We start from the raw sequence: 23,674 nt of genomic DNA on the forward strand, positions 1-23,674 counted from the left end.
GTGTCAGAAGTGGGACTATAAGGGCACACTTATAGCAAAAATGAAACGAATTGGAATAATGATATTTTTTTGCGAGAGGATTAAAAAAAAAAATGAACATGTGTGTAGCGCTAAGCAAAAAGCTAATATGATTATCTTTATAGCATAAAATATAGTAAGATTTAGCATGGCAGCTTTCTCTCAAATACCTCCACTAATAAGAGATTGATCCAGCACAAACTTTGCCAAATCAATGGACAGGGCTATTTGGCAATTCAGGCTTTATTTTGGAGGTCCCATGTGCAATGTTAACAATCGTGTCATCTTTTATTATGGGTCGGTGTTGAGAGACAGGAAATAAGTGACACATTTGTTTTTCAGCATGAAGAAGAAAGGACCATCGAAACATACATTGAAAACTTCAGACAATATGCCAACCCCAGGTCGAATTTTTGTGTGGTAAGACATTCATTCTTGAAACGGTTTTGCCAGATAACCAAAAAGAATCTATCACAAGCACCTCTAAGACTTGCAAGAAGGTTATTGAAAGTGGAAGAATATGATATCATTGGGAGACGTACCCCAGGAACAACAGTACAAATTGCAGAATGTCTATCACGAGTATAATCTTGATCTAGCAAGCACATTGAAGGAATTGACCTCAATGTCCACAATATGATGACTTACCTTAATTTTTGACCAATCAGAATAGAGAACGTCAGATTTGAGATGACGCATGACCCAGCAGTAAAAGAACTTGTACGCATGGTAAAGTCTGGCTGGCCCATGAATCGAGTTCACTGCTCGAGCTACCTCTTATCGTTTTGGAACTTTAGAGATGAGATTGGTGTTCAAGATGATATTTTGCTTAAGAGCAACAAAATTATAATACTAGCCTCCCTGCAACGAGATATATTGGAAGAACTCATCGCATCAAGGAGTTGAGAAAACCCGATTAAGAGATCGTTCAGTTATAAACTGGGTTGGATGAATAATGACATTGAGGATAGAGTTCAAAATAGACTTCGTAGCCTCGTAGGTGATGTTCTTTTCTCTTCCCTGCAACTTCTATCTCACAGAAGAGATGTTGCGAGTTTGTCTCTGATTTATCGTTATTTTCACGTCAAATGCTTGACTGAGCTCCAATCTTTGGTCCCCTCCTCACCAAACTTTCACAAGAAGCACTCGTCTAGCTGAAAACACTTTCAATAATTCCCCCCACTCTTTATCTGTGCCTAAACCTAAACGTAGATTCCATGAACAAAGCTTCTTTCTTAGAACTGCACGCCTGTAGAATTGTCTTCCATTTTCCGGCTTTCCGTCTGACCACAATATGGTTGTCTTCAAGTCCAACGTAAACAAGTTCTTGATGAGCCTTTCCACTTAAGTTAACAAATTTACCGAATTTCCATTACTAACGATTACTATAGTGTTCAATTGACTACTTTACACTCTTAACCCTTATTTTCGAGTGGTCACTGGGCTTTGATAAGTGGTTATTCCTATGTAAAAAAAAAAAAAATATAGTGCTTAATTGTCACACATGTCAAAAGTATCAGGTAAGTATCCTTGCCAAATCGATGCACCAGCATGAAACCCCTACTTACCCATGGCAATATGTCAGCATAGATTTATTCTCAAAGTCTGCGAGAGGATACCTGCTTGTAGTGGACCAGTACAGGCGAACTTCATTCATACAATGCCTCCACTCAGCCTATTCAGCAACCATTATCAAAAATATAAAGGTAATATTTGACTCACGGGAGTTAAAAAAAAACAAAAAAAACTAGACAAAATACTGTTAGAAACTCACTCAATATATATATTACTGTGACATAGGCTGACATATATTCCGTTGGTTTTTAACTCTTTAACTGTGCCTAAACCTAAACGTAGATTCCATGAACAAAGCTTCTTTCTTAGAACTGCACGCCTGTGGAATTGTCTTCCGTTTTCCTGCTTTCCGGCTGACTACAATATGGTTGTGTTCAAGTCTAAAGTAAATAAGTTCTTGATGAGCCGTTCCATATAAGTTATTAAATTTACCAAATTTTCATTACTAATGATTACTATATTGACCAATTTCTACTGTACACTCTTTAACCCTTATCCTTGAGTGGCCTCTGGGCCTTGATAATGTGGTGATGCCTTTGTAAAAAAAACAAAAAAAAACAGTATTTTGTGCAGTTTTTTTATTTTTAACTCATTTTGTTAAACTTACCGAGTTCAACAGAGAGTCCGGCGTCATTTTAAATTTTCCAATACATCGGTAAACACTGTATGTTTTTTCTAGCTGAATAAATATGTTACATTAAATAAAAACACACAAAAAATTATCCGGTTAGGTAGAAAAGTAAATTATCTTGCCTTTGGTAACATTTATTTGTTAAATATTTGTTTTTTGACAATTTTTTCGAATCTATGTGTACAGTAAAACAAACCGAACATTCTTTACAAAAAAATATGCATACACTTCCAACTCTGTCAGTTGAGGATGAGAGCTTCTACAAAACCAGTATTTTTTTTTTTTATTTATTTTTTTTTTTTACACAGTGATCACCACTTATCAAGGCCCGGAAGCCACTCAGGGATAAGGGTTATTGCAAGTACATTACGTTAGTGAGGAGATTTGCTGAAGTGTTTACTTAAGGGGGCGGTTCATTAGGCATTTGTTAACATTGGACTTGAAGACATCCAAGTTGTAGTCCGGAGGGAAGCAGGCAGACGGAACAGTTCCACAGGCGTGCAGTTCTAAGAAAGAAGCTTTGTTCATGGAATCCGCGTTTTGATTTAGGCACAGATATAGAGTGGGGGAAATTTTTCACAGTGGATTCAGCTAGACGGGTGTTTTCCGTGAAAGATTGGCGAGGGGGGACCAGAGATTGGAGTTCAGACGAGCACCTGCCATGGAAATAACGATAAAACAAGGACAGGCTCGCAACGTCTCTTCTGTGGGAGAGAGGTTGCAGGGTAGAGAAAAGGGCATCCCCCACTAAGCCACGAAGTCTATTTATAGAAAAACAGAAAAAAATGCTTGGAGCCGAGTAGGAACCACCTAAATCTGGAGAGAAAGGAGCCGCTCACTGTTTTCCAGAGTCTTTCCACAGCCCAAAACAAGCAAGTCAGTTCCTAGGTGGAGATGGGGGATTATTAGAGATGTAAAAAAAAACTAGCGTTCATTGGCCGGGAATAGGAGGGGTTCTCTTCTGAGATAGTTGCCTGGTCGAGGTAGGGACAAAACAAATGTGTGCAGTGGGAATCTCGGAGGATTTTTTTAATAAAACTATGCATGGCTTTAGTAGGACTGGTGCATGAAGCGGAATCATTAAAAACTATGCACAAACTGCAGACGATATTTGTTCGCAAGTTCACCATCTAGGAAAAAATATTACATGGTATTATGTTTTAGAATGTTTTCATATGAGGATTGATAATTGATAATTGTAGGACCTGTGGAAAGTGCACAGACGACTCATTCATATGTAATATATTCGTGTTGGCATTCTGTGGATGTTCAGCGTAAACAGAGACGCTCTGATATTATCGAAGCTCCTTTGTTAAAACTGCAAAAGTATTTATCTAAGCTAGCAGGGACGTGCGCGAGCCTTTCCTAGTCTCACACAAAAACACGTTCACATCTCAAGCTATATTACTTGTCATATACATACGTACACACAAACATACGCGCCCACGTCCACACACGTACATATATTCATGTTCGCGTACATACACTCACATTCACGTGTATATAAACACACGCTAACGTACACACATGTACTCACACACGCGCACACGTACGCACACAGATGGACGACGTCACTTCCTTTCAATGGAAATACACACATGTACAATGGACCACCGGAAACGAGTATAAAAGAAAGAGCAATAAGCGGCTTCTTCCTTTCGGCCCAGCCTTCGAGCTGGTCGGTCTATGGACCGACCGCGCGTACCTCACGCCATTTACTACTATGTGGGGCAAAAAGCTAACAGACCGTACGTACACATTCTCATTCTTTCTCTCTCTATCTACTACTGGTCCCTAAGAACACCTTCGCGTAGCTGACTGCTAACTGACATCAACCCTCTATCCTTTTCTTTGTCTACACGCTGGACTGCCATTTCTTGTTCCATTACATCACTCACTTCTCTTCCCATGCGTGAACAAACGATAGTGACCCGAACTTGAGATGAAAACACATTTCCTTTTTCCTTCTACAATACCAGTCCTCTACAAACGATGGTTACACCCGCGCGAACATGAACACATGTTATATCTAAAACAGTCATTCTTTCAACAGTAAATAAACGACACGTTTATCTTATCCATCAATTGAGTTTTTGTTTCCTTCAATTCCATTCGTTTCATTATTCTTTTGTAACGGGATTAGGATTTATATATATCCTAGTCCCCTACAGACGGCAGATTTCATATATATTATTATAGAGTTAATATTCTTTTGATTTTTATATATTATAAAGTAGCGATTTTAAAAATAAAAAAAAAATATAACCATATGACTTGGGTGCATCACTCTGAAACCCAAAATTATGAAACAAATATACATATATATATATATAACTTGAATTCCTTCAGCTATAATCAAAACCGAAACCAAAACTTATGTAGAATTCTTGATAAAATTATTTATAAAAAAAAATTACTGGAGTGCCTTCGGTTATAATCGAAACCGAAACCAAAACTTGAAGAATTCTTGATAAAATTATTTATAAAAAAAATAGATGACTTAAGTGCCATCAGCTATAATTGAAACTGAAACCAAAACTTATGAAGAATTCTTTGTAAAATTATTTATAACAAGAAATGGAAGTACATAACAATTAAACGACGGTCACTCGGATGTAAGTGTGACAGTGTGGCACACAAAATAAATAACACCCACGCTATTCTATTAAAATATAGATATTAATAATGATACAACTAAAAATAAAATGAAATAAAATTGTCTTTAAACGATTTAAAACGATTAATGTGAAATCGGTAGCGTTACATGGCTGATCTCGCACGTTTGAATTATTGTGGACTTATCAGCCCTTGTTTGTTTTTTTTGTTTTGTTTTTTAAGATGGCGATGCGAGACAGACAGAGTTTTCTTTTTTGCTAACTCATAAAATTTTAAAAATAAAACTACTTCATCAAATTTACGTCAATTTTTTTTTTTTTTGTAAATTTTTACGACGTGCCCCAGCCCCACTGCCCCAGCATGGCGAAACACCCCCAACCAGTGAACCACCCCCGCACCCCATGTTAAGACCGGCTGTCGGAATCCCCTCCGCCAACCTCGAAAAAGCCGTTCTTAACATGGGGAGGTTAGGGGATGTCTATTCTTAACATGGGGTGTTTGGTGGTGTTTATACTACGTTGGAGCAGGTCGTAAAAATTTACCCCCCCCCCCCCCGCTTTTTTTTTTTTTAAATTTGATATCGTTCCGTGATGGGTACGGGCATAATGAAGATTTTCCTGTATTTTTTATTTATTTTTAATTAAGTTGAATTCTAAATAAAAAGCAGATATATAAATAAACTGCAACGTCCACGGCGCTCTGTATTTTAATATGGGACATTATGCGTTATGCCATGCCTTCGTTCCAAACTCCAAACTAACAAGAACATAAAATAAATAAATAAATAAATAAATAAATAAATAAATAAATAAATAAATAAAAATAATGATATGCTTACAAACCACGTGATAACGAATATTTATATCAGAGTCGCACTTCACAGTTCGCACCCCAGCAGGTCGTTACAAATAACGGGGCGATATCGTCATCGTGGCCTTTTTTTCACAGTCGTCATCGGTGGTGCTAAGTGCTTGCTTGCAACAAAAACAAACATCGTAGATTTTATCATTTAGCCCCGTTTAAATAGTAAATAAGCATTATTATTTAAAAATATACAAATATACGTCCCTTAAAAAGCACACATGGAGGGCAAAGTCAAATATATGATCGTGGCTGCCGAAGAAATGTTTAATTTCGTCGTGCGCTGCGCCCAAAAGGCAGGTGCCCGAAAATCGCACGCCGAATCTTTGGCCGAGCTTCTCGTCGCTGCTGACACCCGGGGTCATTTCAGTCATGGCCTCAACCGACTTAGTAAGTTTTATTTCTTTTTTTGATCCCCCTTTTGTCCATTTTTGGGAGGAAGGGATACATATGCCTCCCCGCGATGTTTGGTGTGATATTATCTATTTATTTACTTTTTTTTTGTGTGTTTTTAATGACTTTTTAAAACGCTAGGCACTTATTAACCCCCATGGCTGAAGGCTGCCCGTATCGGCTTTATAAAGTCCCGTAATAAGTTTGGTACTTGTACAGTTTAATCAAGGCATTAAAAAAAAAAAAAAATGAAAATATCGAAAAAAGTTTAAATTGTACGTATCCGTTATGGAATGAAGTTCTCCGGAAAAAAAAATTGCACTTAATTTCATCAAGTAGTTTTTTGTTTTGTTTTTTTACGGCGAAAAAACAAATTTGCTATACCGAGCAAAAAGTCCGATTTTTAGGAAGAAAAGCTAGTATTAAAGATGGGGAGGGAGTGTCGGCGCTTTAACTGGAGTTATCTCCCCGTGGTGTTTCTAAAATTCAAACAAAAATTTACAAAAAAATCCAAGATGTCTGCATTTAACGCGCTCTCATAAAAATGTGTTTTTTTTTCCACTGTAAAAAAACTAAAAAAAAAACTACTCGGTCAAATTAAGTGAAATTTTTTTTTCGGAAATCTTCAGTCCAAAACGGATACGTACAATATAACCTTTTTCGATATTTTCATTTTTTTTAATGTCTTGATTAAACTGTACAAGTACCTAAGTTTCGTCCACGAGTAAAAGGCAATCATAAAATGGACGAAATTAATACTTAACAGTCCTTGAAGTAACTTAAGTATTGTGCAGTTAATGTTCACAAGGATATTGCGTTACAATAACTAACAAGGCAAAATAAATAAAATAAAATAAAAATAAAATAAATAATAATAATATTAATAATAATAATAATAAAATAAATAAATAAAATAAATATATAACAAATACAAAGTCAAGATAAGTTAATTTTCTACCTTCCTGGAAAAGTTTGCGTGTGCGCATGCGCATGCGTTATTTTAAAGCCTTCATGGCAAGTATCTGGGTGAAAGTGCAGCAGCATCTGAAGAACAGATACTGGTATTTTTTTTTTTTTTTTTTTTTTTTACGACCTGCCCCAGCGTAGTATAAACACCCCAACCACCCCATTTTAAGAACGGCTTTCGGAATAATCTCCCTCCCCAATCTCCCCATGTTAAGAACAGCTTTCGAGGTTGGGAGGGGTTTATTCCAAACGCCGTTTTTAACATGGGGAGGTTGGGGTGTTTATAATACGCTGGGACGCGTTAATATTAAAAACGGCTTTTGGAATAAACCCCTCCCAACCTCGAAAGCTGCTCTTAACTTGGAGGGAGATTATTCCGAAAGCCGTTCTTAACATGGGGTAGTTGGGGGTGTTTATACTACTGGGGCAGGTCGAAAAAAAATACCAGTATCTGTTCTTCAGATGTTGCACTTCAATTTCTTGTTTTCTATCAATAGAGGAGAAATCCTTCACGACTGAGACAATTTTTATTTTTGTTCCTTTTCTCCACGTTAAAAAAACGACCCTGGTGTCTAACTCTGTCCTCGTGGGTAGGCATTGTAAATAGGAACAGTTGCTCTCCTTAAACCAAGACTGCGGAAATGGATACAGTTGATGCAAATATGGAATGGAAGGCGCCAAGCATGAAACGAAATACGAAAACAGAAACACCTCATTTAAAAAAAACAAAAAAAAAACAACAAGCTATTTCAGTTACAACACTTCTTGTGTTAATGTATCTAATATATTATTTCAAAAAGACTTCATTTATAAAAATGAAAATTTTTATTTTTTATTTCATGACAAGAAATGTCAAAACAAACAAAATTCTTGAAATAAAACACATCTACATGTTTTCGCAATTCGCACACGAAACCATAAAAAGAAAATATATTTACAATTGTGCTGTAAACAGAAACGTTCATTTTGAATGCGCCTCTGTCTTATCAAAGAACCAAATGTTGATTTCATAAAATTCTTTTTACATAATCACTTCAATTAAACTTAAACGTACAAAAGTCAAGTATCATGGTTCAATTGTACTCTATAAAAAAAAAACTTCATTTCAAACCCGCCTTTGTCTTATAAAAGAATCTACAGTTGATTTTAAAGGTCTGGCCTTTTCTGCTTGTGTGGCTATAAAACTTAAATGCACTTTTGATGTTAGGTTGTATAAAAGTGTTAACTTTGGTTAAAATCAGACTTTCTAATTTAATCGGATTTTTTCGATTTATGCGATTTTCGATACTTATCAGACGTATTCCGATACAAAACCTATGTAAGAACACTGCCAGACACATCAAGTATCTTTGTGTGAAATTTTAAAAACATCGACCGAACTCTTTCTGAGTCCACAAGGATAACTCACACACAGTTCCTTTTCTATAATATATATATATATATATATATATATATATATATTAAATAAAAATTACAATTAAATTTACCACAATGATCCAAGATGGTAAAATTAAAGTATATTATAAATATTAAAGAATTAATATTTATAAAGTTATCTCAGCCAGATGTAAAAGCTCGATAAATCTAAATAGGAGATAGAGCGTATAATATAATGCTTCACTTTTTTTGTTATCAAGTAAGATCTTTGACTTACTTGTTGTTTCATCAAATACTTTTGCATGCAAAATCCGATCCCGCATTTTGCTAATTCCTACCCTCTGATGAGAAGGAAAGTATTTCTTCGAAACTCCGCGGATTAAGGACTATCCACTTATCTAGTGCTTCTTTTTCAGATTAAATATGTTTTTAACTCATTTCAAAGTGTTTTTTAACATATTTTATTAACTGTTTGCTTGTATATATATATATATATATATATATATATATATATATATATATATATATATATATACACTTCTGAAGATATACAATATACAGCTTGGATCTCATTACCTCACTGCTTTAAAGGACAGTCACCTTGGATTTTACCACGCAATTTGGAACTAAACCTTTATATCCTTTTCTTTAATTTCCCCTGCTATGTGACTTCTATTTAATCAATTTTTGATTATGATTTTCCATGTCTAGGGTTAATACCATTATATCTATTTGCTAATATTTTCTCCTCTGAAATGATGGTAGGCATCGAAACCCTATAGGATAAGGAGATAAAATTTCTAAAGTATTCTTTGCCTTACTTGGAATAATAAAAAAATCATTGATTTGAATAAAGGTTGTTGTTTTTTAATTTCATTGAATCGCTATAATTTGCTTTATATATATATAATAAATTCCACAGCCAAACGTCGCAGCCCACAAGAGCCATAGCTTTGTTTGGCTGTGGAATTTATTATATACAATCTCTCACATTCTGAAAATCATGTATGTGTATATATATATATATAATTACTTGGAGGGGGGGTGTCACTTATCAAGACCTGGCAGCCACTTAAGGATAAATGTTAATATATGTTAGGTAGATTGTGAGACATGATCAGCAATGGCGGAACGTGGGTAGGGCTTTATTATTTAAAAGGACGACTCAACAGGAACTTATTTTCATTAAATTTGGAAACGAACATGCTATAATCATCTGGGAAACAGACTCCCGGTATTGTGTCCCACAGACAGTTATGGAATTTTTGTTTATTTTAGACACAGAGAATGTTAACAGTTGTTCTAGCATTTTTTATTGAGTTACAAAGTTTTTAGGGTAGGGGCGGCCTTTTTCTTTTCTTTTTTTCTTTTCTTTTTTTTTCTTTTTTCTTTTTTTTTCTTTTTTCTTTTCTTTTTTTTCTTTTTATTCTATTCTTTTTTTTGTTTTTTCTTCTTTTCTTTTCTTTCTTTTTTCTTTTCTTTTTTTTCTTTTCTTTTTTCTTTTTTTCTTTTCTTTTTTTCTTTTTTTTCTTCTTTTTTCTTTTTTTTTCTTTTCTATTTTTTTTGTCCTAATTTAACATTGTCCTAAATTTTAGGTTTAGTTTGGCAAAAGTCCGTTTAGTTCAGTTGTTCTTGTGCAGAAGCATCGAAACGGCAAAACGACAATGTCTATTATAATTTAGAAGTGCTTTTCCTTAACCTTATCACTAACCCTAAGTCTGGGTAGTAATACAGAAGAAAGAAGAAAAAAAGAAAGGAGGCAAAAATGCGTACGCTGCGTGTGTAACTGTGCATTCATTCATTTTGCGGACTGTTATCCTCATTTTCATAGTTGTTGTTTTACCACGTTTCGACCAACTCATCCTCTGGCCTTCTTCAGGTGATTTTTTTTTTTTACATGGAAGTCACTACTTATCAAGGCCTGGAAGCCACTCGGGGATAAGAGTTATTGCATGTACAGTAATCGATGGGATAGTATCGTAGTAATCATTAGCATTGGAGATTTGATAAAGTGTCTTACTTAAGCGGGTGGTTCATCAGGTATTTGTTTATGTTGGACTTGAAGACATCAAAGTTGTAGTCAGGTGGGAAACAGGCAGACGGAAGAGCGTTCCACAGGCATGCACTTCTAAGAAAGAAGCTTTATTCATGGAATCTACGTTTTGGTTTTGGCACAGATACAGAGTGGGGAAAATTTTTTTGATTAACCATGATGAACTTTGAAGATGAGGATGACAGTTTGCAAAAAGAATGAATGCACAAATTATGAAGCTTCATCTCAAAAGAATTCCAAAATAATATCGTTCTGTATGGATCCGCCATTGGAAGACCAGATAAAAACACAAAGTTGGGTTTATAAAACTTTAAAATCCAACCTTGATCGCCCTTTGGGGCCCGTGGCCTAGTGGATAGAGGTGTTGAGTCTTTACGGTTCCACATGAGCATTGTATGAAGATAGCGGTTTCAATCCTACCTAAAGCAGGCCATAGGATTAGTTGGCCAAAACATGGTGAGACAACAACTATGGAAGGCAGTAATTACTGGGGATACAGTTAAGAGATTCATCATTCCTATCCCGTTGCAGTTAATCACCTGAAGAAGGCCAGAGGATAAGTTGGCCGAAACATGGTGAAACAACAACAACTATGAGGATAACAAAAGTCCGCAAAAAGAATGAATGCACAAATTATGAAGGTTCATCTCAAAATGATTTCAAAAATAAAAAAAAATGTTTTTAAATAGTGTGTAACTCACTTTTACATACAAAATGGAACTCCGTTTCCTGAAACGAAAAAATAAAAAAAGCCAATAATAACCAACAGGGAAAAAATAGGTGAAAATAATTACAAATAGTCAGCAAATAATTGCTACTAAAGGTAATAAAAAATTACTTTTGTATATACATGTCTAATTTGTTTTTTATTATAAAATATTTTAAAGCATTTTTTTTTTTATTTGAATTTAAAAATTCGGTCAAATATATTACGTAAAAAAAAAAAAGAAAAAAAAAAGGATGATTAGTTCTCTGACCATCTATGAAACCGCATATCTATTTATTTTGTACTTTTCTCCTTTCAATTGGGGTCCTGGATATGACCTAAAACTATATCCGATGGTGAGGCCCCACCTTGCAGGCTTTGGGGAGTGTGGAGCCACCCTTTAATTGCTCCCAGGTCCACTCTGACCCGGAGTGGTAGTACCTGTTAGGGTCCCAACTATGGGTTAAAGAATATACTCCATTAAAAATCGTTCCTCAAAATAACTAGATTCGGCATTAAATAACCTGAAAAAGTTGATATGCCGTAAAACAAAAACAACCAACCAACCAACCAACCAACGTTTCAATTGGGTAAAAAAAGTAAATTTTAAAACGTTTGGAACAATTATTTGTTCACTATTTGCTTTTATTTTATTTATTTATTTATTATACTTATTTATTTTCACTGCAAAAAACAAAAAACCCCAATAAACCAACAAACTCATTAAACAAACTTCGGGGATGTCCGGTTGCATCACTTTGAAAATAGAACTGTAATGTGTTCCAGGGGGCAGAAGGGTGTGAAGGTGCCAATTGACCATACAACTAACTAGGTAGACATAAAAAACAAAGAGAGCAAAGAAGAATGACAGACTCCGATGATCGTTTAAAGACGATAAGTCTCGTGTTTTATTTACCGAGAATCAAAATGGTAAATTATTGGCAATGGAGATCATGTATTCAGGACCAGCTGGAATGAGGTGGGATCAATCACTGGTAGTTGGAGGTTGGAAACTACAGGTTGCGCTGGAGTCTTAATGTGCTAGAAACTGCTGAAGGCTGCAGGAGTGAGCTGGAGCCAATGGTTGTAGAGAGGAGTCTGAGAAGATAGGCAATAGTAGTGTGAAGTTTGCATACAGGTAGTTTGTGGTAGTTAGCCCTGAAAAGGGCTGTTTGAATCGCAATAATAGTTTGTGGTAGTTATCCCTGAAAAGGGCTGTTTGAATCGCAATAATAGTTTGTGGTAGTTATCCCTGAAAAGGGCTGTTTGAATCACAATAATAGTTTGTAGTAGTTAGCCCTGAAAAGGGCTGTTTGAATCACAATAATAGTTTGTAGTAGTTAGCCCTGAAAAGGGCTGTTTGAATCGCAATAATAGTTTGTGGTAGTTATCTCTGAAAAGGGCTGTTTGAATCGCAATAATAGTTTGTGGTAGTTATCTCTGAAAAGGGCTGTTTGAATCGCAATAATAGTTTGTGGTAGTTATCCCTGAAAAGGGCTGTTTGAATCGCAATAATAGTTTGTGGTAGTTATCCCTGAAAAGGGCTGTTTGAATCACAATAATAGTTTGTGGTAGTTAGCCCTGAAAAGGGCTGTTTGAATCACAATAATAGTTTGTAGTAGTTAGCCCTGAAAAGGGCTGTTTGAATCGCAATAATAGTTTGTGGTAGTTATCCCTGAAAAGGGCTGTTTGAATCGCAATAATAGTTTGTGGTAGTTATCCCTGAAAAGGGCTGTTTGAATCGCAATAATAGTTTGTGGTAGTTATCCCTGAAAAGGGCTGTTTGAATCGCAATAATAGTTTGTGGTAGTTATCCCTGAAAAGGGCTGTTTGAATCGCAATAATAGTTTGTGGTAGTTATCCCTGAAAAGGGCTGTTTGAATCACAATAATAGTTTGTGGTAGTTATCCTTGAAAAGGGCTGTTTGAATCGCAATAATAGTTTGTGGTAGTTAGCCCTGAAAAGGGCTGTTTGAATCGCAATAATAGTTTGTGGTAGTTATCCCTGAAAAGGGCTGTTTGAATCGCAATAATAGTTTGTGGTAGTTATCCCTGAAAAGGGCTGTTTGAATCACAATAATAGTTTGTAGTAGTTAGCCCTGAAAAGGGCTGTTTGAATCACAATAATAGTTTGTAGTAGTTAGCCCTGAAAAGGGCTGTTTGAATCGCAATAATAGTTTGTGGTAGTTATCCCTGAAAAGGGCTGTTTGAATCGCAATAATAGTTTGTGGTAGTTATCCCTGAAAAGGGCTGTTTGAATCACAATAATAGTTCGTAGTAGTTAGCCCTGAAAAGGGCTGTTTGAATCACAATAATAGTTTGTGGTAGTTATCCCTGAAAAGGGCTGTTTGAATCGCAATAATAGTTTGTGGTAGTTATCCCTGAAAAGGGCTGTTTGAATCGCAATAATAGTTTGTGGTAGTTATCTCTGAAAAGGGCTGTTTGAATCGCAATAATAGTTTGTGGTAGTTATCCCTGAAAAGGGCTGTTTGAATCGCAATAATAGTTTGTGGTAGTTATCCCTGAAAAGGGCTGTTTGAATCGCAATAATAGTTTGTGGTAGTTATCCCTGAAAAGGGCTGTTTGAATCGCAATAATAGTTTGTGGTAGTTATCCCTGAAAAGGGCTGTTTGAATCGCAATAATAGTTTGTGGTAGTTATCTCTGAAAAGGGCTGTTTGAATCGCAATAATAGTTTGTGGTAGTTATCCCTGAAAAGGGCTGTTTGAATCGCAATAATAGTTTGTGGTAGTTATCCCTGAAAAGGGCTGTTTGAATCACAATAATAGTTTGTGGTAGTTAGCCCTGAAAAGGGCTGTTTGAATCACAATAATAGTTTGTAGTAGTTAGCCCTGAAAAGGGCTGTTTGAATCGCAATAATAGTTTGTGGTAGTTATCCCTGAAAAGGGCTGTTTGAATCGCAATAATAGTTTGTGGTAGTTATCCCTGAAAAGGGCTGTTTGAATCGCAATAATAGTTTGTGGTAGTTATCCCTGAAAAGGGCTGTTTGAATCGCAATAATAGTTTGTGGTAGTTATCCCTGAAAAGGGCTGTTTGAATCGCAATAATAGTTTGTGGTAGTTATCCCTGAAAAGGGCTGTTTGAATCACAATAATAGTTTGTGGTAGTTATCCTTGAAAAGGGCTGTTTGAATCGCAATAATAGTTTGTGGTAGTTAGCCCTGAAAAGGGCTGTTTGAATCGCAATAATAGTTTGTGGTAGTTATCCCTGAAAAGGGCTGTTTGAATCGCAATAATAGTTTGTGGTAGTTATCCCTGAAAAGGGCTGTTTGAATCACAATAATAGTTTGTAGTAGTTAGCCCTGAAAAGGGCTGTTTGAATCACAATAATAGTTTGTAGTAGTTAGCCCTGAAAAGGGCTGTTTGAATCGCAATAATAGTTTGTGGTAGTTATCCCTGAAAAGGGCTGTTTGAATCGCAATAATAGTTTGTGGTAGTTATCCCTGAAAAGGGCTGTTTGAATCACAATAATAGTTCGTAGTAGTTAGCCCTGAAAAGGGCTGTTTGAATCACAATAATAGTTTGTGGTAGTTATCCCTGAAAAGGGCTGTTTGAATCGCAATAATAGTTTGTGGTAGTTATCCCTGAAAAGGGCTGTTTGAATCACAATAATAGTTTGTAGTAGTTAGCCCTGAAAAGGGCTGTTTGAATCACAATAATAGTTTGTGGTAGTTATCTCTGAAAAGGGCTGTTTGAATCGCAATAATAGTTTGTGGTAGTTAGCCCTGAAAAGGGCTGTTTGAATCGCAATAATAGTTTGTGGTAGTTATCTCTGAAAAGGGCTGTTTGAATCGCAATAATAGTTTGTGGTAGTTATCCCTGAAAAGGGCTGTTTGAATCGCAATAATAGTTTGTGGTAGTTATCCCTGAAAAGGGCTGTTTGAATCGCAATAATAGTTTGTGGTAGTTATCCCTGAAAAGGGCTGTTTGAATCGCAATAATAGTTTGTGGTAGTTATCCCTGAAAAGGGCTGTTTGAATCGCAATAATAGTTTGTGGTAGTTATCCCTGAAAAGGGCTGTTTGAATCACAATAATAGTTTGTAGTAGTTAGCCCTGAAAAGGGCTGTTTGAATCACAATAATAGTTTGTAGTAGTTATCCCTGAAAAGGGCTGTTTGAATCGCAATAATAGTTTGTGGTAGTTAGCCCTGAAAAGGGCTGTTTGAATCGCAATAATAGTTTGTGGTAGTTATCCCTGAAAAGGGCTGTTTGAATCGCAATAATAGTTTGTGGTAGTTATCTCTGAAAAGGGCTGTTTGAATCGCAATAATAGTTTGTGGTAGTTATCCCTGAAAAGGGCTGTTTGAATCGCAATAATAGTTTGTGGTAGTTATCCCTGAAAAGGGCTGTTTGAATCACAATAATAGTTTGTAGTAGTTAGCCCTGAAAAGGGCTGTTTGAATCACAATAATAGTTTGTAGTAGTTAGCCCTGAAAAGGGCTGTTTGAATCGCAATAATAGTTTGTGGTAGTTATCCCTGAAAAGGGCTGTTTGAATCGCAATAATAGTTTGTGGTAGTTATCCCTGAAAAGGGCTGTTTGAATCACAATAATAGTTCGTAGTAGTTATCCCTGAAAAGGGCTGTTTGAATCGCAATAATAGTTTGTGGTAGTTATCCCTGAAAAGGGCTGTTTGAATCACAATAATAGTTCGTAGTAGTTAGCCCTGAAAAGGGCTGTTTGAATCGCAATAATAGTTTGTGGTAGTTATCCCTGAAAAGGGCTGTTTGAATCACAATAATAGTTCGTAGTAGTTAGCCCTGAAAAGGGCTGTTTGAATCGCAATAATAGTTTGTGGTAGTTATCCCTGAAAAGGGCTGTTTGAATCACAATAATAGTTTGTAGTAGTTAGCCCTGAAAAGGGCTGTGTGAATCACAATAATAGTTTGTAGTAGTTAGCCCTGAAAAGGGCTGTTTGAATCGCAATAATAGTTTGTGGTAGTTAGCCCTGAAAAGGGCTGTTTGAATCGCAATAATAGTTTGTGGTAGTTATCCCTGAAAAGGGCTGTTTGAATCACAATAATAGTTCGTAGTAGTTAGCCCTGAAAAGGGCTGTTTGAATCGCAATAATAGTTTGTGGTAGTTATCCCTGAAAAGGGCTGTTTGAATCACAATAATAGTTCGTAGTAGTTAGCCCTGAAAAGGGCTGTTTGAATCGCAATAATAGTTTGTGGTAGTTATCCCTGAAAAGGGCTGTTTGAATCGCAATAATAGTTTGTGGTAGTTAGCCCTGAAAAGGACTGTTTGAATCACAATAATAGTTCGTAGTAGTTAGCCCTGAAAAGGGCTGTTTGAATCGCAATAATAGTTTGTGGTAGTTATCCCTGAAAAGGGCTGTTTGAATCACAATAATAGTTCGTAGTAGTTAGCCCTGAAAAGGGCTGTTTGAATCGCAATAATAGTTCGTGGTAGTTAGCCCTGAAAAGGGCTGTTTGAATCACAATAATAGTTCGTGGTAGTTAGCCCTGAAAAGGGCTATTTGAATCGCAATAATAGTTTGTGGTAGTTATCCCTGAAAAGGGCTGTTTGAATCGCAATAATAGTTTGTGGTAGTTATCCCTGAAAAGGGCTGTTTGAATCGCAATAATAGTTTGTGGTAGTTATCCCTGAAAAGGGCTGTTTGAATCGCAATAATAGTTTGTGGTAGTTAGCCCTGAAAAGGGCTGTTTGAATCGCAATAATAGTTTGTGGTAGTTATCCCTGAAAAGGGCTGTTTGAATCGCAATAATAGTTTGTGGTAGTTATCCCTGAAAAGGGCTGTTTGAATCGCAATAATAGTTTGTGGTAGTTAGCCCTGAAAAGGGCTGTTTGAATCGCAATAATAGTTTGTGGTAGTTATCCCTGAAAAGGGCTGTTTGAATCGCAATAATAGTTTGTGGTAGTTATCCCTGAAAAGGGCTGTTTGAATCGCAATAATAGTTTGTGGTAGTTAGCCCTGAAAAGGGCTGTTTGAATCGCAATAATAGTTTGTGGTAGTTATCCCTGAAAAGGGCTGTTTGAATCGCAATAATAGTTTGTGGTAGTTATCCCTGAAAAGGGCTGTTTGAATCGCAATAATAGTTTGTGGTAGTTATCCCTGAAAAGGGCTGTTTGAATCGCAATAATAGTTTGTGGTAGTTATCCCTGAAAAGGGCTGTTTGAATCGCAATAATAGTTTGTGGTAGTTATCCCTGAAAAGGGCTGTTTGAATCGCAATAATAGTTTGTGGTAGTTATCCCTGAAAAGGGCTGTTTGAATCGCAATAATAGTTTGTGGTAGTTATCCCTGAAAAGGGCTGTTTGAATCGCAATAATAGTTTGTGGTAGTTATCCCTGAAAAGGGCTGTTTGAATCGCAATAATAGTTTGTGGTAGTTATCCCTGAAAAGGGCTGTTTGAATCGCAATAATAGTTTGTAGTAGTTAGCCCTGAAAAGGGCTGTTTGAATCGCAATAATAGTTTGTGGTAGTTAGCCCTGAAAAGGGCTGTTTGAATCGCAATAATAGTTTGTGGTAGTTAGCCTTGAAAAGGGCAATTTGAACTACTGCTTCTGAGACTCTTCAGCTGCTGGTCTCCCACAACTTGACTGGATACGTCATAGTTGCAGTTCGGAAGGCTTCCTGTTCCCTAGGCAACTTAAGGAATTTTTGTCAAGAAAACACCCGCCTTAAGCAATCAAATTGCCACCACTAATGATCACTATGTTGTTGTCTCCATGACCATCATACACTCATTAACCTGTATCCTCGAGTGGCCTTCAGGCTTTAATAAAAAGGTGACTCATATCAGCTGGCATGACATTGTAAACAAACAGGGACGGAATTTGATGAATGACATTATTATTCTTATTTTTATATATATATATATATATATATATATATATATTATTTATTTTTTCTGCGGATTAGGTCCCCAGGCAAATTATTCTTCATAATATATAATATTCAATAAAGAATTGATTCTATTATAATACATACACAATTTTAAGGTAGGTTTTGTGTTGGTCTACCAGGCTACAATTGAGCTATCATGGGGGTAGGGGTTGAGGACCGCTACATCTGCTAAACGATGTCTTCCAGGGGGAACTGTTGACTCTTGGCATAAGAAATTGTCTACATCAGACAAGCCAGAGGGTAGACCGACACAATCTGAAAACAAGACTAATGATGAATGCTCGTCTCACTCTGCAATTAAGGTGATTAACCGCAACAAGATAGGAACGCTAAGTCTTGTAACTGTATCCCCAGTAATTACTGCCTTCCATAGTTGTTGTTGCCATAAACAGCTCCCCACATGGTTCAGATGATCCCTCAGCTGCTGTTGTCTTGGCGAGATGAAAACTGGTGGCTCTCTTTCTAAATCTTGTTTTACTTTCTCAAGCTCCACCTCTGGCTTTATGCCGATCCAGGGTCCCCATGGTCCCCACGTGTGAGAGAATCACTGAGTCCACCCACCTGCATCCAATCTTTGTCTCCTCTGTTTTGCTGTGTTGTCTGTATCAGATTTTGGTGCGGATACTATACTGCCCCCCCCCTTCCCAAAGGAGGTAATGCTTGGGAGGAATAAGCTTCAAAAAGTGCTTGCATCCCCTTGACGTACATACTGCCAACTAACCTGACAAGCAGAATAATTCCAGCCCGATATTGTTGAGGTTCCGTAGATGCAATTCATCAACGAAAACATTGTAAAAGTAATGTTCAAGATGAGAACAGTAGTTTGGATAATCCAAATTATAGAAATTATCAATCTTCGTCTCAAAAATGTAGAAATATCTCTCTCGTAAGTAAAAGATGACGTATTGCAATGGCAAAGACAGCAATGATTGCGCTAACCAATATCTGGAAAGACGGATCCATTTCACAATGCACATAGAAACGATTCCTGCAAACTTTTGTATTCTCAATAGCAACATACGGAGCAGAATGTTGGATCTTGAAGTCGACAAGACGAAAATTGCTGCTTTTGAATTGTGGTGCTATCGTAGACTTCTTCGTTTAAGTTGAGTGGACAAACGTACAAACGAATGGGTTTCTGAGGAAGATTGGTCCATGCCCAAGACTGCTGGACAACATCAATGACAGGAAAGTGCGATTTTGGAGACATGTGGCCAAAACAGACGCTAAACAAAAGATCTACTCTTTGGTACAACCCTTGGCAAAAGAAGACGTAGAAGACCAAAAACAAGAATGTCCGACAACATAAAGGACATCGTGGACATTAGCATGGCTGTTGCTCAGAATGGCGCAGAACTTGAGTCGATGGCGATGATTTGTGAAGAGTGCCACGGCTGGTCAGTAATGATCATTCCGTCAAAGAGAGAAGTGAAAGTGGTTTTTATGGAACGAACTGGAGTCAAACTTGAGACACTGAGATCTTGTGTTGTTAACGAATGAATTACTATCACCTCCCAAATCTAATATATAAAAGGCTATATGTCTGTCTGTCTTCATATTTTCAAACTCTATCTCCTCTGAAACTAAAAGTCGCAGAGCGGCGCTACGGGCCTCAAATGATTGGACTTTTTTACGGACCGTTCTTTTATGGGTCTTTAGCCGGTTAAAATTGTTACGCATTTTGTACATCCATCTTAGTTCATTTTTTATTTTTAATCAGTTCATGTGTGTGTCATGTTGGTACAGTGGTAACGTCACCAGCTTTGAATGCTACAGTTTTGCTTTCTGTTTCGATTCTAGCTGATGGTACTTAAATACTTTTTTTTTTTTTTTACTTTTGAAATCACAGCTCTATGATAATGTATATACGAAATCTGGATAAGTTAAAATATTATATTTAAGTGTATTTTACGACCCCCCCTCCTCCACCACCACCACCACCACCACTAGTCGGTTATAATTATGCATAGGCCTTTCATATAGTCATGATCCACCTAATTAAAGAGTTTCCATGCACTGGCATATTTTAAAACGTTACTTATCTATTTGATCTATATTCTCTTTAATGTAAGCAGGTGCTTTTTTTCAGTTAAGAAAGACAATTGTAACATTAGTCATTGAAAGCTAATACAGTGGAAATCTTATCGCGATAAAACGGCAACTATTTGAAGCTAGCAGGGTGACCAGACGTTGCCCGGGATTGAATGCCAATCAACGAATGTTTCACACTTCCATATTTTTATTGTCATCAAAATAAGTGAAATCTATCATTTTTCTATCAAATCGATTGATTGCCTACTCTAGTTGGGGACTCACTGCAGTGCACTGGGAGGAAGCTTCACTGACCTCTTCGCAGTAATTTACATTGCACTGTAGAGAATCTACTGTTGATTTTATACAATTATTTTTATATATATAATGGCTTGAATTAAAGTTTAAAATGCAAAAGTTTCAATTGTGTTCTAAACAGAAACATTCATTTTGAATGTGTCCCTGTCATATCAAAGAACCTACTGTTGATTTTATGTCAGGCCTTTCCGCTCGTGTCGTAATAAAACTTCTCAAATGCACTTGTGATGTTAGGCTGTATAAGGTGTTAATGTTAATCAAGATAGCCTTTCCTTCTTTCATCGGATTTTTTTGATTATCGATACTTATCAAAGACATTCCAATACAAAACCTATCTAAGAACACTGCCAGATACATAAAGTATCTTTGTGTGAAATTTCATAAAAATGAGCGTAGTCGTTGCGAAGTCTATAGGGAATAAACTTCCATACAGGCAAACACACACATGCACACACATGCTTTTATATTATAGAATTTTTATTTTTTCAGTTTTTTTTAATTGTTTCCTTTTTTCAGTTTTTTTTTTAAATTGTTTCCTTTTTTCAGTTTTTTTTAAATTGTTCCTTTTTTCAGTTTTTTTTTAAATTGTTTCCTTTTTTCAGTTTTTTTAAAAATTGTTTCCTTTTTTCAGTTTTTTTAAAAATTGTTTCCTTTTTTCAGTTTTTTTTAAAAATTGTTTCCTTTTTTCAGTTTTTTTTAAAAATTGTTTCCTTTTTTCAGTTTTTTTTAAAAATTGTTTCCTTTTTTCAGTTTTTTTAAAAATTGTTTCCTTTTTTCAGTATTTTTAAATTGCTTCCTTTTTTCAGTTTTTTTTTAATTGTTCCGTTTTTTTCTTATTTATTTTTCAGTGTTTTTCTTTCTTTTAAATCATATTCGGTGCAATTACACTATATAATGTTTCTGAATTTTTGAGATGATTGATTATTGGTATTATTTGGATTCATCGGACTATTGTTCTCATCTTGAGTGCGATTTTTGGGAATTTAAACAGAATTTCGAGCAGAACCTTTATTTACTTCAAGGACCCATAGCGCAGCGGTTAAAGTATTTTGAAAAATCAATTGTAAAAAGTGATCTTCTCCTGAAGGTTAAAGGTTCAATCCTCAGTGTGGGCGACCGAAAAATTGCAAATTACTTAGGACCTCTATCCAGTCATGACTGACAGAACAAGAGCATGCTACCTGCATGAAGTAAACATTCCCAAGTTCAACAAGATAGACCTGAAGAAGGTTGGAGGTTACATCGACTGAAATGTTGTGAAAATTACACTCAAGATGAGAACAGTAGTTTGATGAATTCAAATAATACGAATTACACTATAATAGTGAAATTCGAAATTTTTAATATTGAATTTCAAGGCAAACCAATGGCCTCTACTTAATGTTACAGTAATGAATATATCCAAAAATTATGAAAAACGATAAGGTATAAAAAAAATTATTAAAGAAAACATTTTTTCTATGAAAATTAGTGAAAATAAAATATTTGGCTAAAAAACACTGGAGAGTTCCAAAAGGGGGTAAATAGTGTGTACCTATTGCAAATTTTTTTTTATAAATTGTGCATTTTTTTTATAAATTGCAAATTTTTTTTTATAAATTGTGCATTTTTTTATAAATTGCCAATTTTTTTTTATAAATTGTGCATTTTTTTTTATAAATTGTGCATTTTTTTTTATAAATTGTGCATTTTTTTTATAAATTGTGCATTTTTTTTTTATAAATTGTGCATTTTTTTATAAATTGCCAATTTTTTTTATAAATTGCCAATTTTTTTTTATAAATTGTGCATTTTTTTATAAATTGCCAATTTTTTTATAAATTGCCAATTTTTTATAAATTGTGCATTTTGCTTTGTTTTTAGCATAACTGAGTTACTTCCCTTGTTATGTCATTTATTTCCAAAGAAATATGGCGACAGATTTTTACCATTAAGAATTATTTGTGCCTAAATCAAAACGTAGATTCCATGAACAAAGCTTCTTTCTTAGAACTGCACGTCTGTGGAACTCTCTTTCGCTTGCCTGTTTCCCACCTGATTCCTGATGAACCGCCCCCTTAAGTAAGACACTTTATCAAATCTCCAATACTAACAATTGCTACGACACTATCCCATTGATTACTGTACACGCAATAACCCTTATCCCTGAGTGGCTTCCGGGCCTTGATAAGTGGTGACCTCCATGTAAAAAAAAAAAACAATAAAAAACAAAAGCTCATGTTTTTTTTAATAATGCAATAATATTTAAGTACTTCTGACATGCAAATTAAGTAGGACACCATTGTTTATTTTTTAATCAATGTTTTTGCTAAAAATAGATTATCTCCCTTTGTCTATTCTATATAAATAAACAATACATGTATGTATGTGTTTTACCATGAGGAAAAATACCAGGTTGAGAAACTGGTGCTGTCTATCCTTCTCTCGAGGGTTGATGGGACTCTCTTAAGCCATGGTAGGCACCCCATCTAGTGATGGTATCACGATAAAAATATACCCTTGATAGCCCTGGCGAAGCATCAAGTATTCAGCTAAGGACAAGATTTGAATTACACTAAAAACTCGTGTAGTGAATTCAATCTCGGTTACGGCCACACTAGATGGATGGATGTATGTGTGTGGGTGTGTCTGTGTAAATATTTAACCAATAAACTCTTTAACTACCAGTCATATAATACTGAAATTAACAGGATATAGTAATCATACATACACCAAGGATGGTTTATAATGTGTAAAATCTTTGTTTGGATGGATGAATAACCCTACTGAAATATGTCAGCAACTTGAAATGCAAACTGTTCATTTCAACTTTCTGACATATTTCTATTACTTTTGTGCATAAGCAAATTAATTCATAGCTTGAAGTGGTTTAATTTTACATTTTTCTTATCAATCTGTCGATAGCTCAAACGGTAGGGAATGCAGCTGGAGTATGAAATGTGCTGGTTTCAATTCTAGCTGATGGCACCCAAGTCATTTTTTTTTTTAACTTTTGAAATCACTACTATATATTAGGTACAATATAATATTAAATAGAGAATTGGCTCTTTAATAATAAATACGAAATTTGCATGAATTAAAATATATTTAAGCGTATTTTATGACCTGACAAGGCTCCCCCACCCTCACCCCGCTAGTTTATTAATAAATTGACTTCCTCATCTTCTAAAATAGCCCCACTTGATTGGACAAGACATCATCATCATCTAAATGAATCTAAATATTCTATTCTGGGCATTGGT

The 23,674-nt window shown here is 35.6% G+C and overlaps 1 protein-coding gene across 1 annotated transcript in view; it reads left to right on the forward strand.

The window, feature by feature from the left end:
* The first annotated feature begins 5,701 nt into the window (after positions 1 to 5,701).
* Positions 5,702 to 23,674, forward strand: part of LOC145259684 (putative oxidoreductase YjmC) — an 87,600-nt gene continuing 69,627 nt past the window's right edge. Inside the window, exon 1 of the mRNA XM_080117352.1 lies at positions 5,702 to 6,091. Coding sequence (XP_079973478.1) covers positions 5,923 to 6,091 — 169 coding nt within the window. The 5' untranslated portion in view covers positions 5,702 to 5,922. The remainder of the gene's footprint in view (positions 6,092 to 23,674) is intronic.

Source organism: Euprymna scolopes, chromosome 35 (genome assembly GCF_053919585.1).
Source record: "Euprymna scolopes isolate OS-2025 chromosome 35, ASM5391958v1, whole genome shotgun sequence".
Lineage (NCBI taxonomy): Eukaryota > Metazoa > Mollusca > Cephalopoda > Sepiida > Sepiolidae > Euprymna > Euprymna scolopes.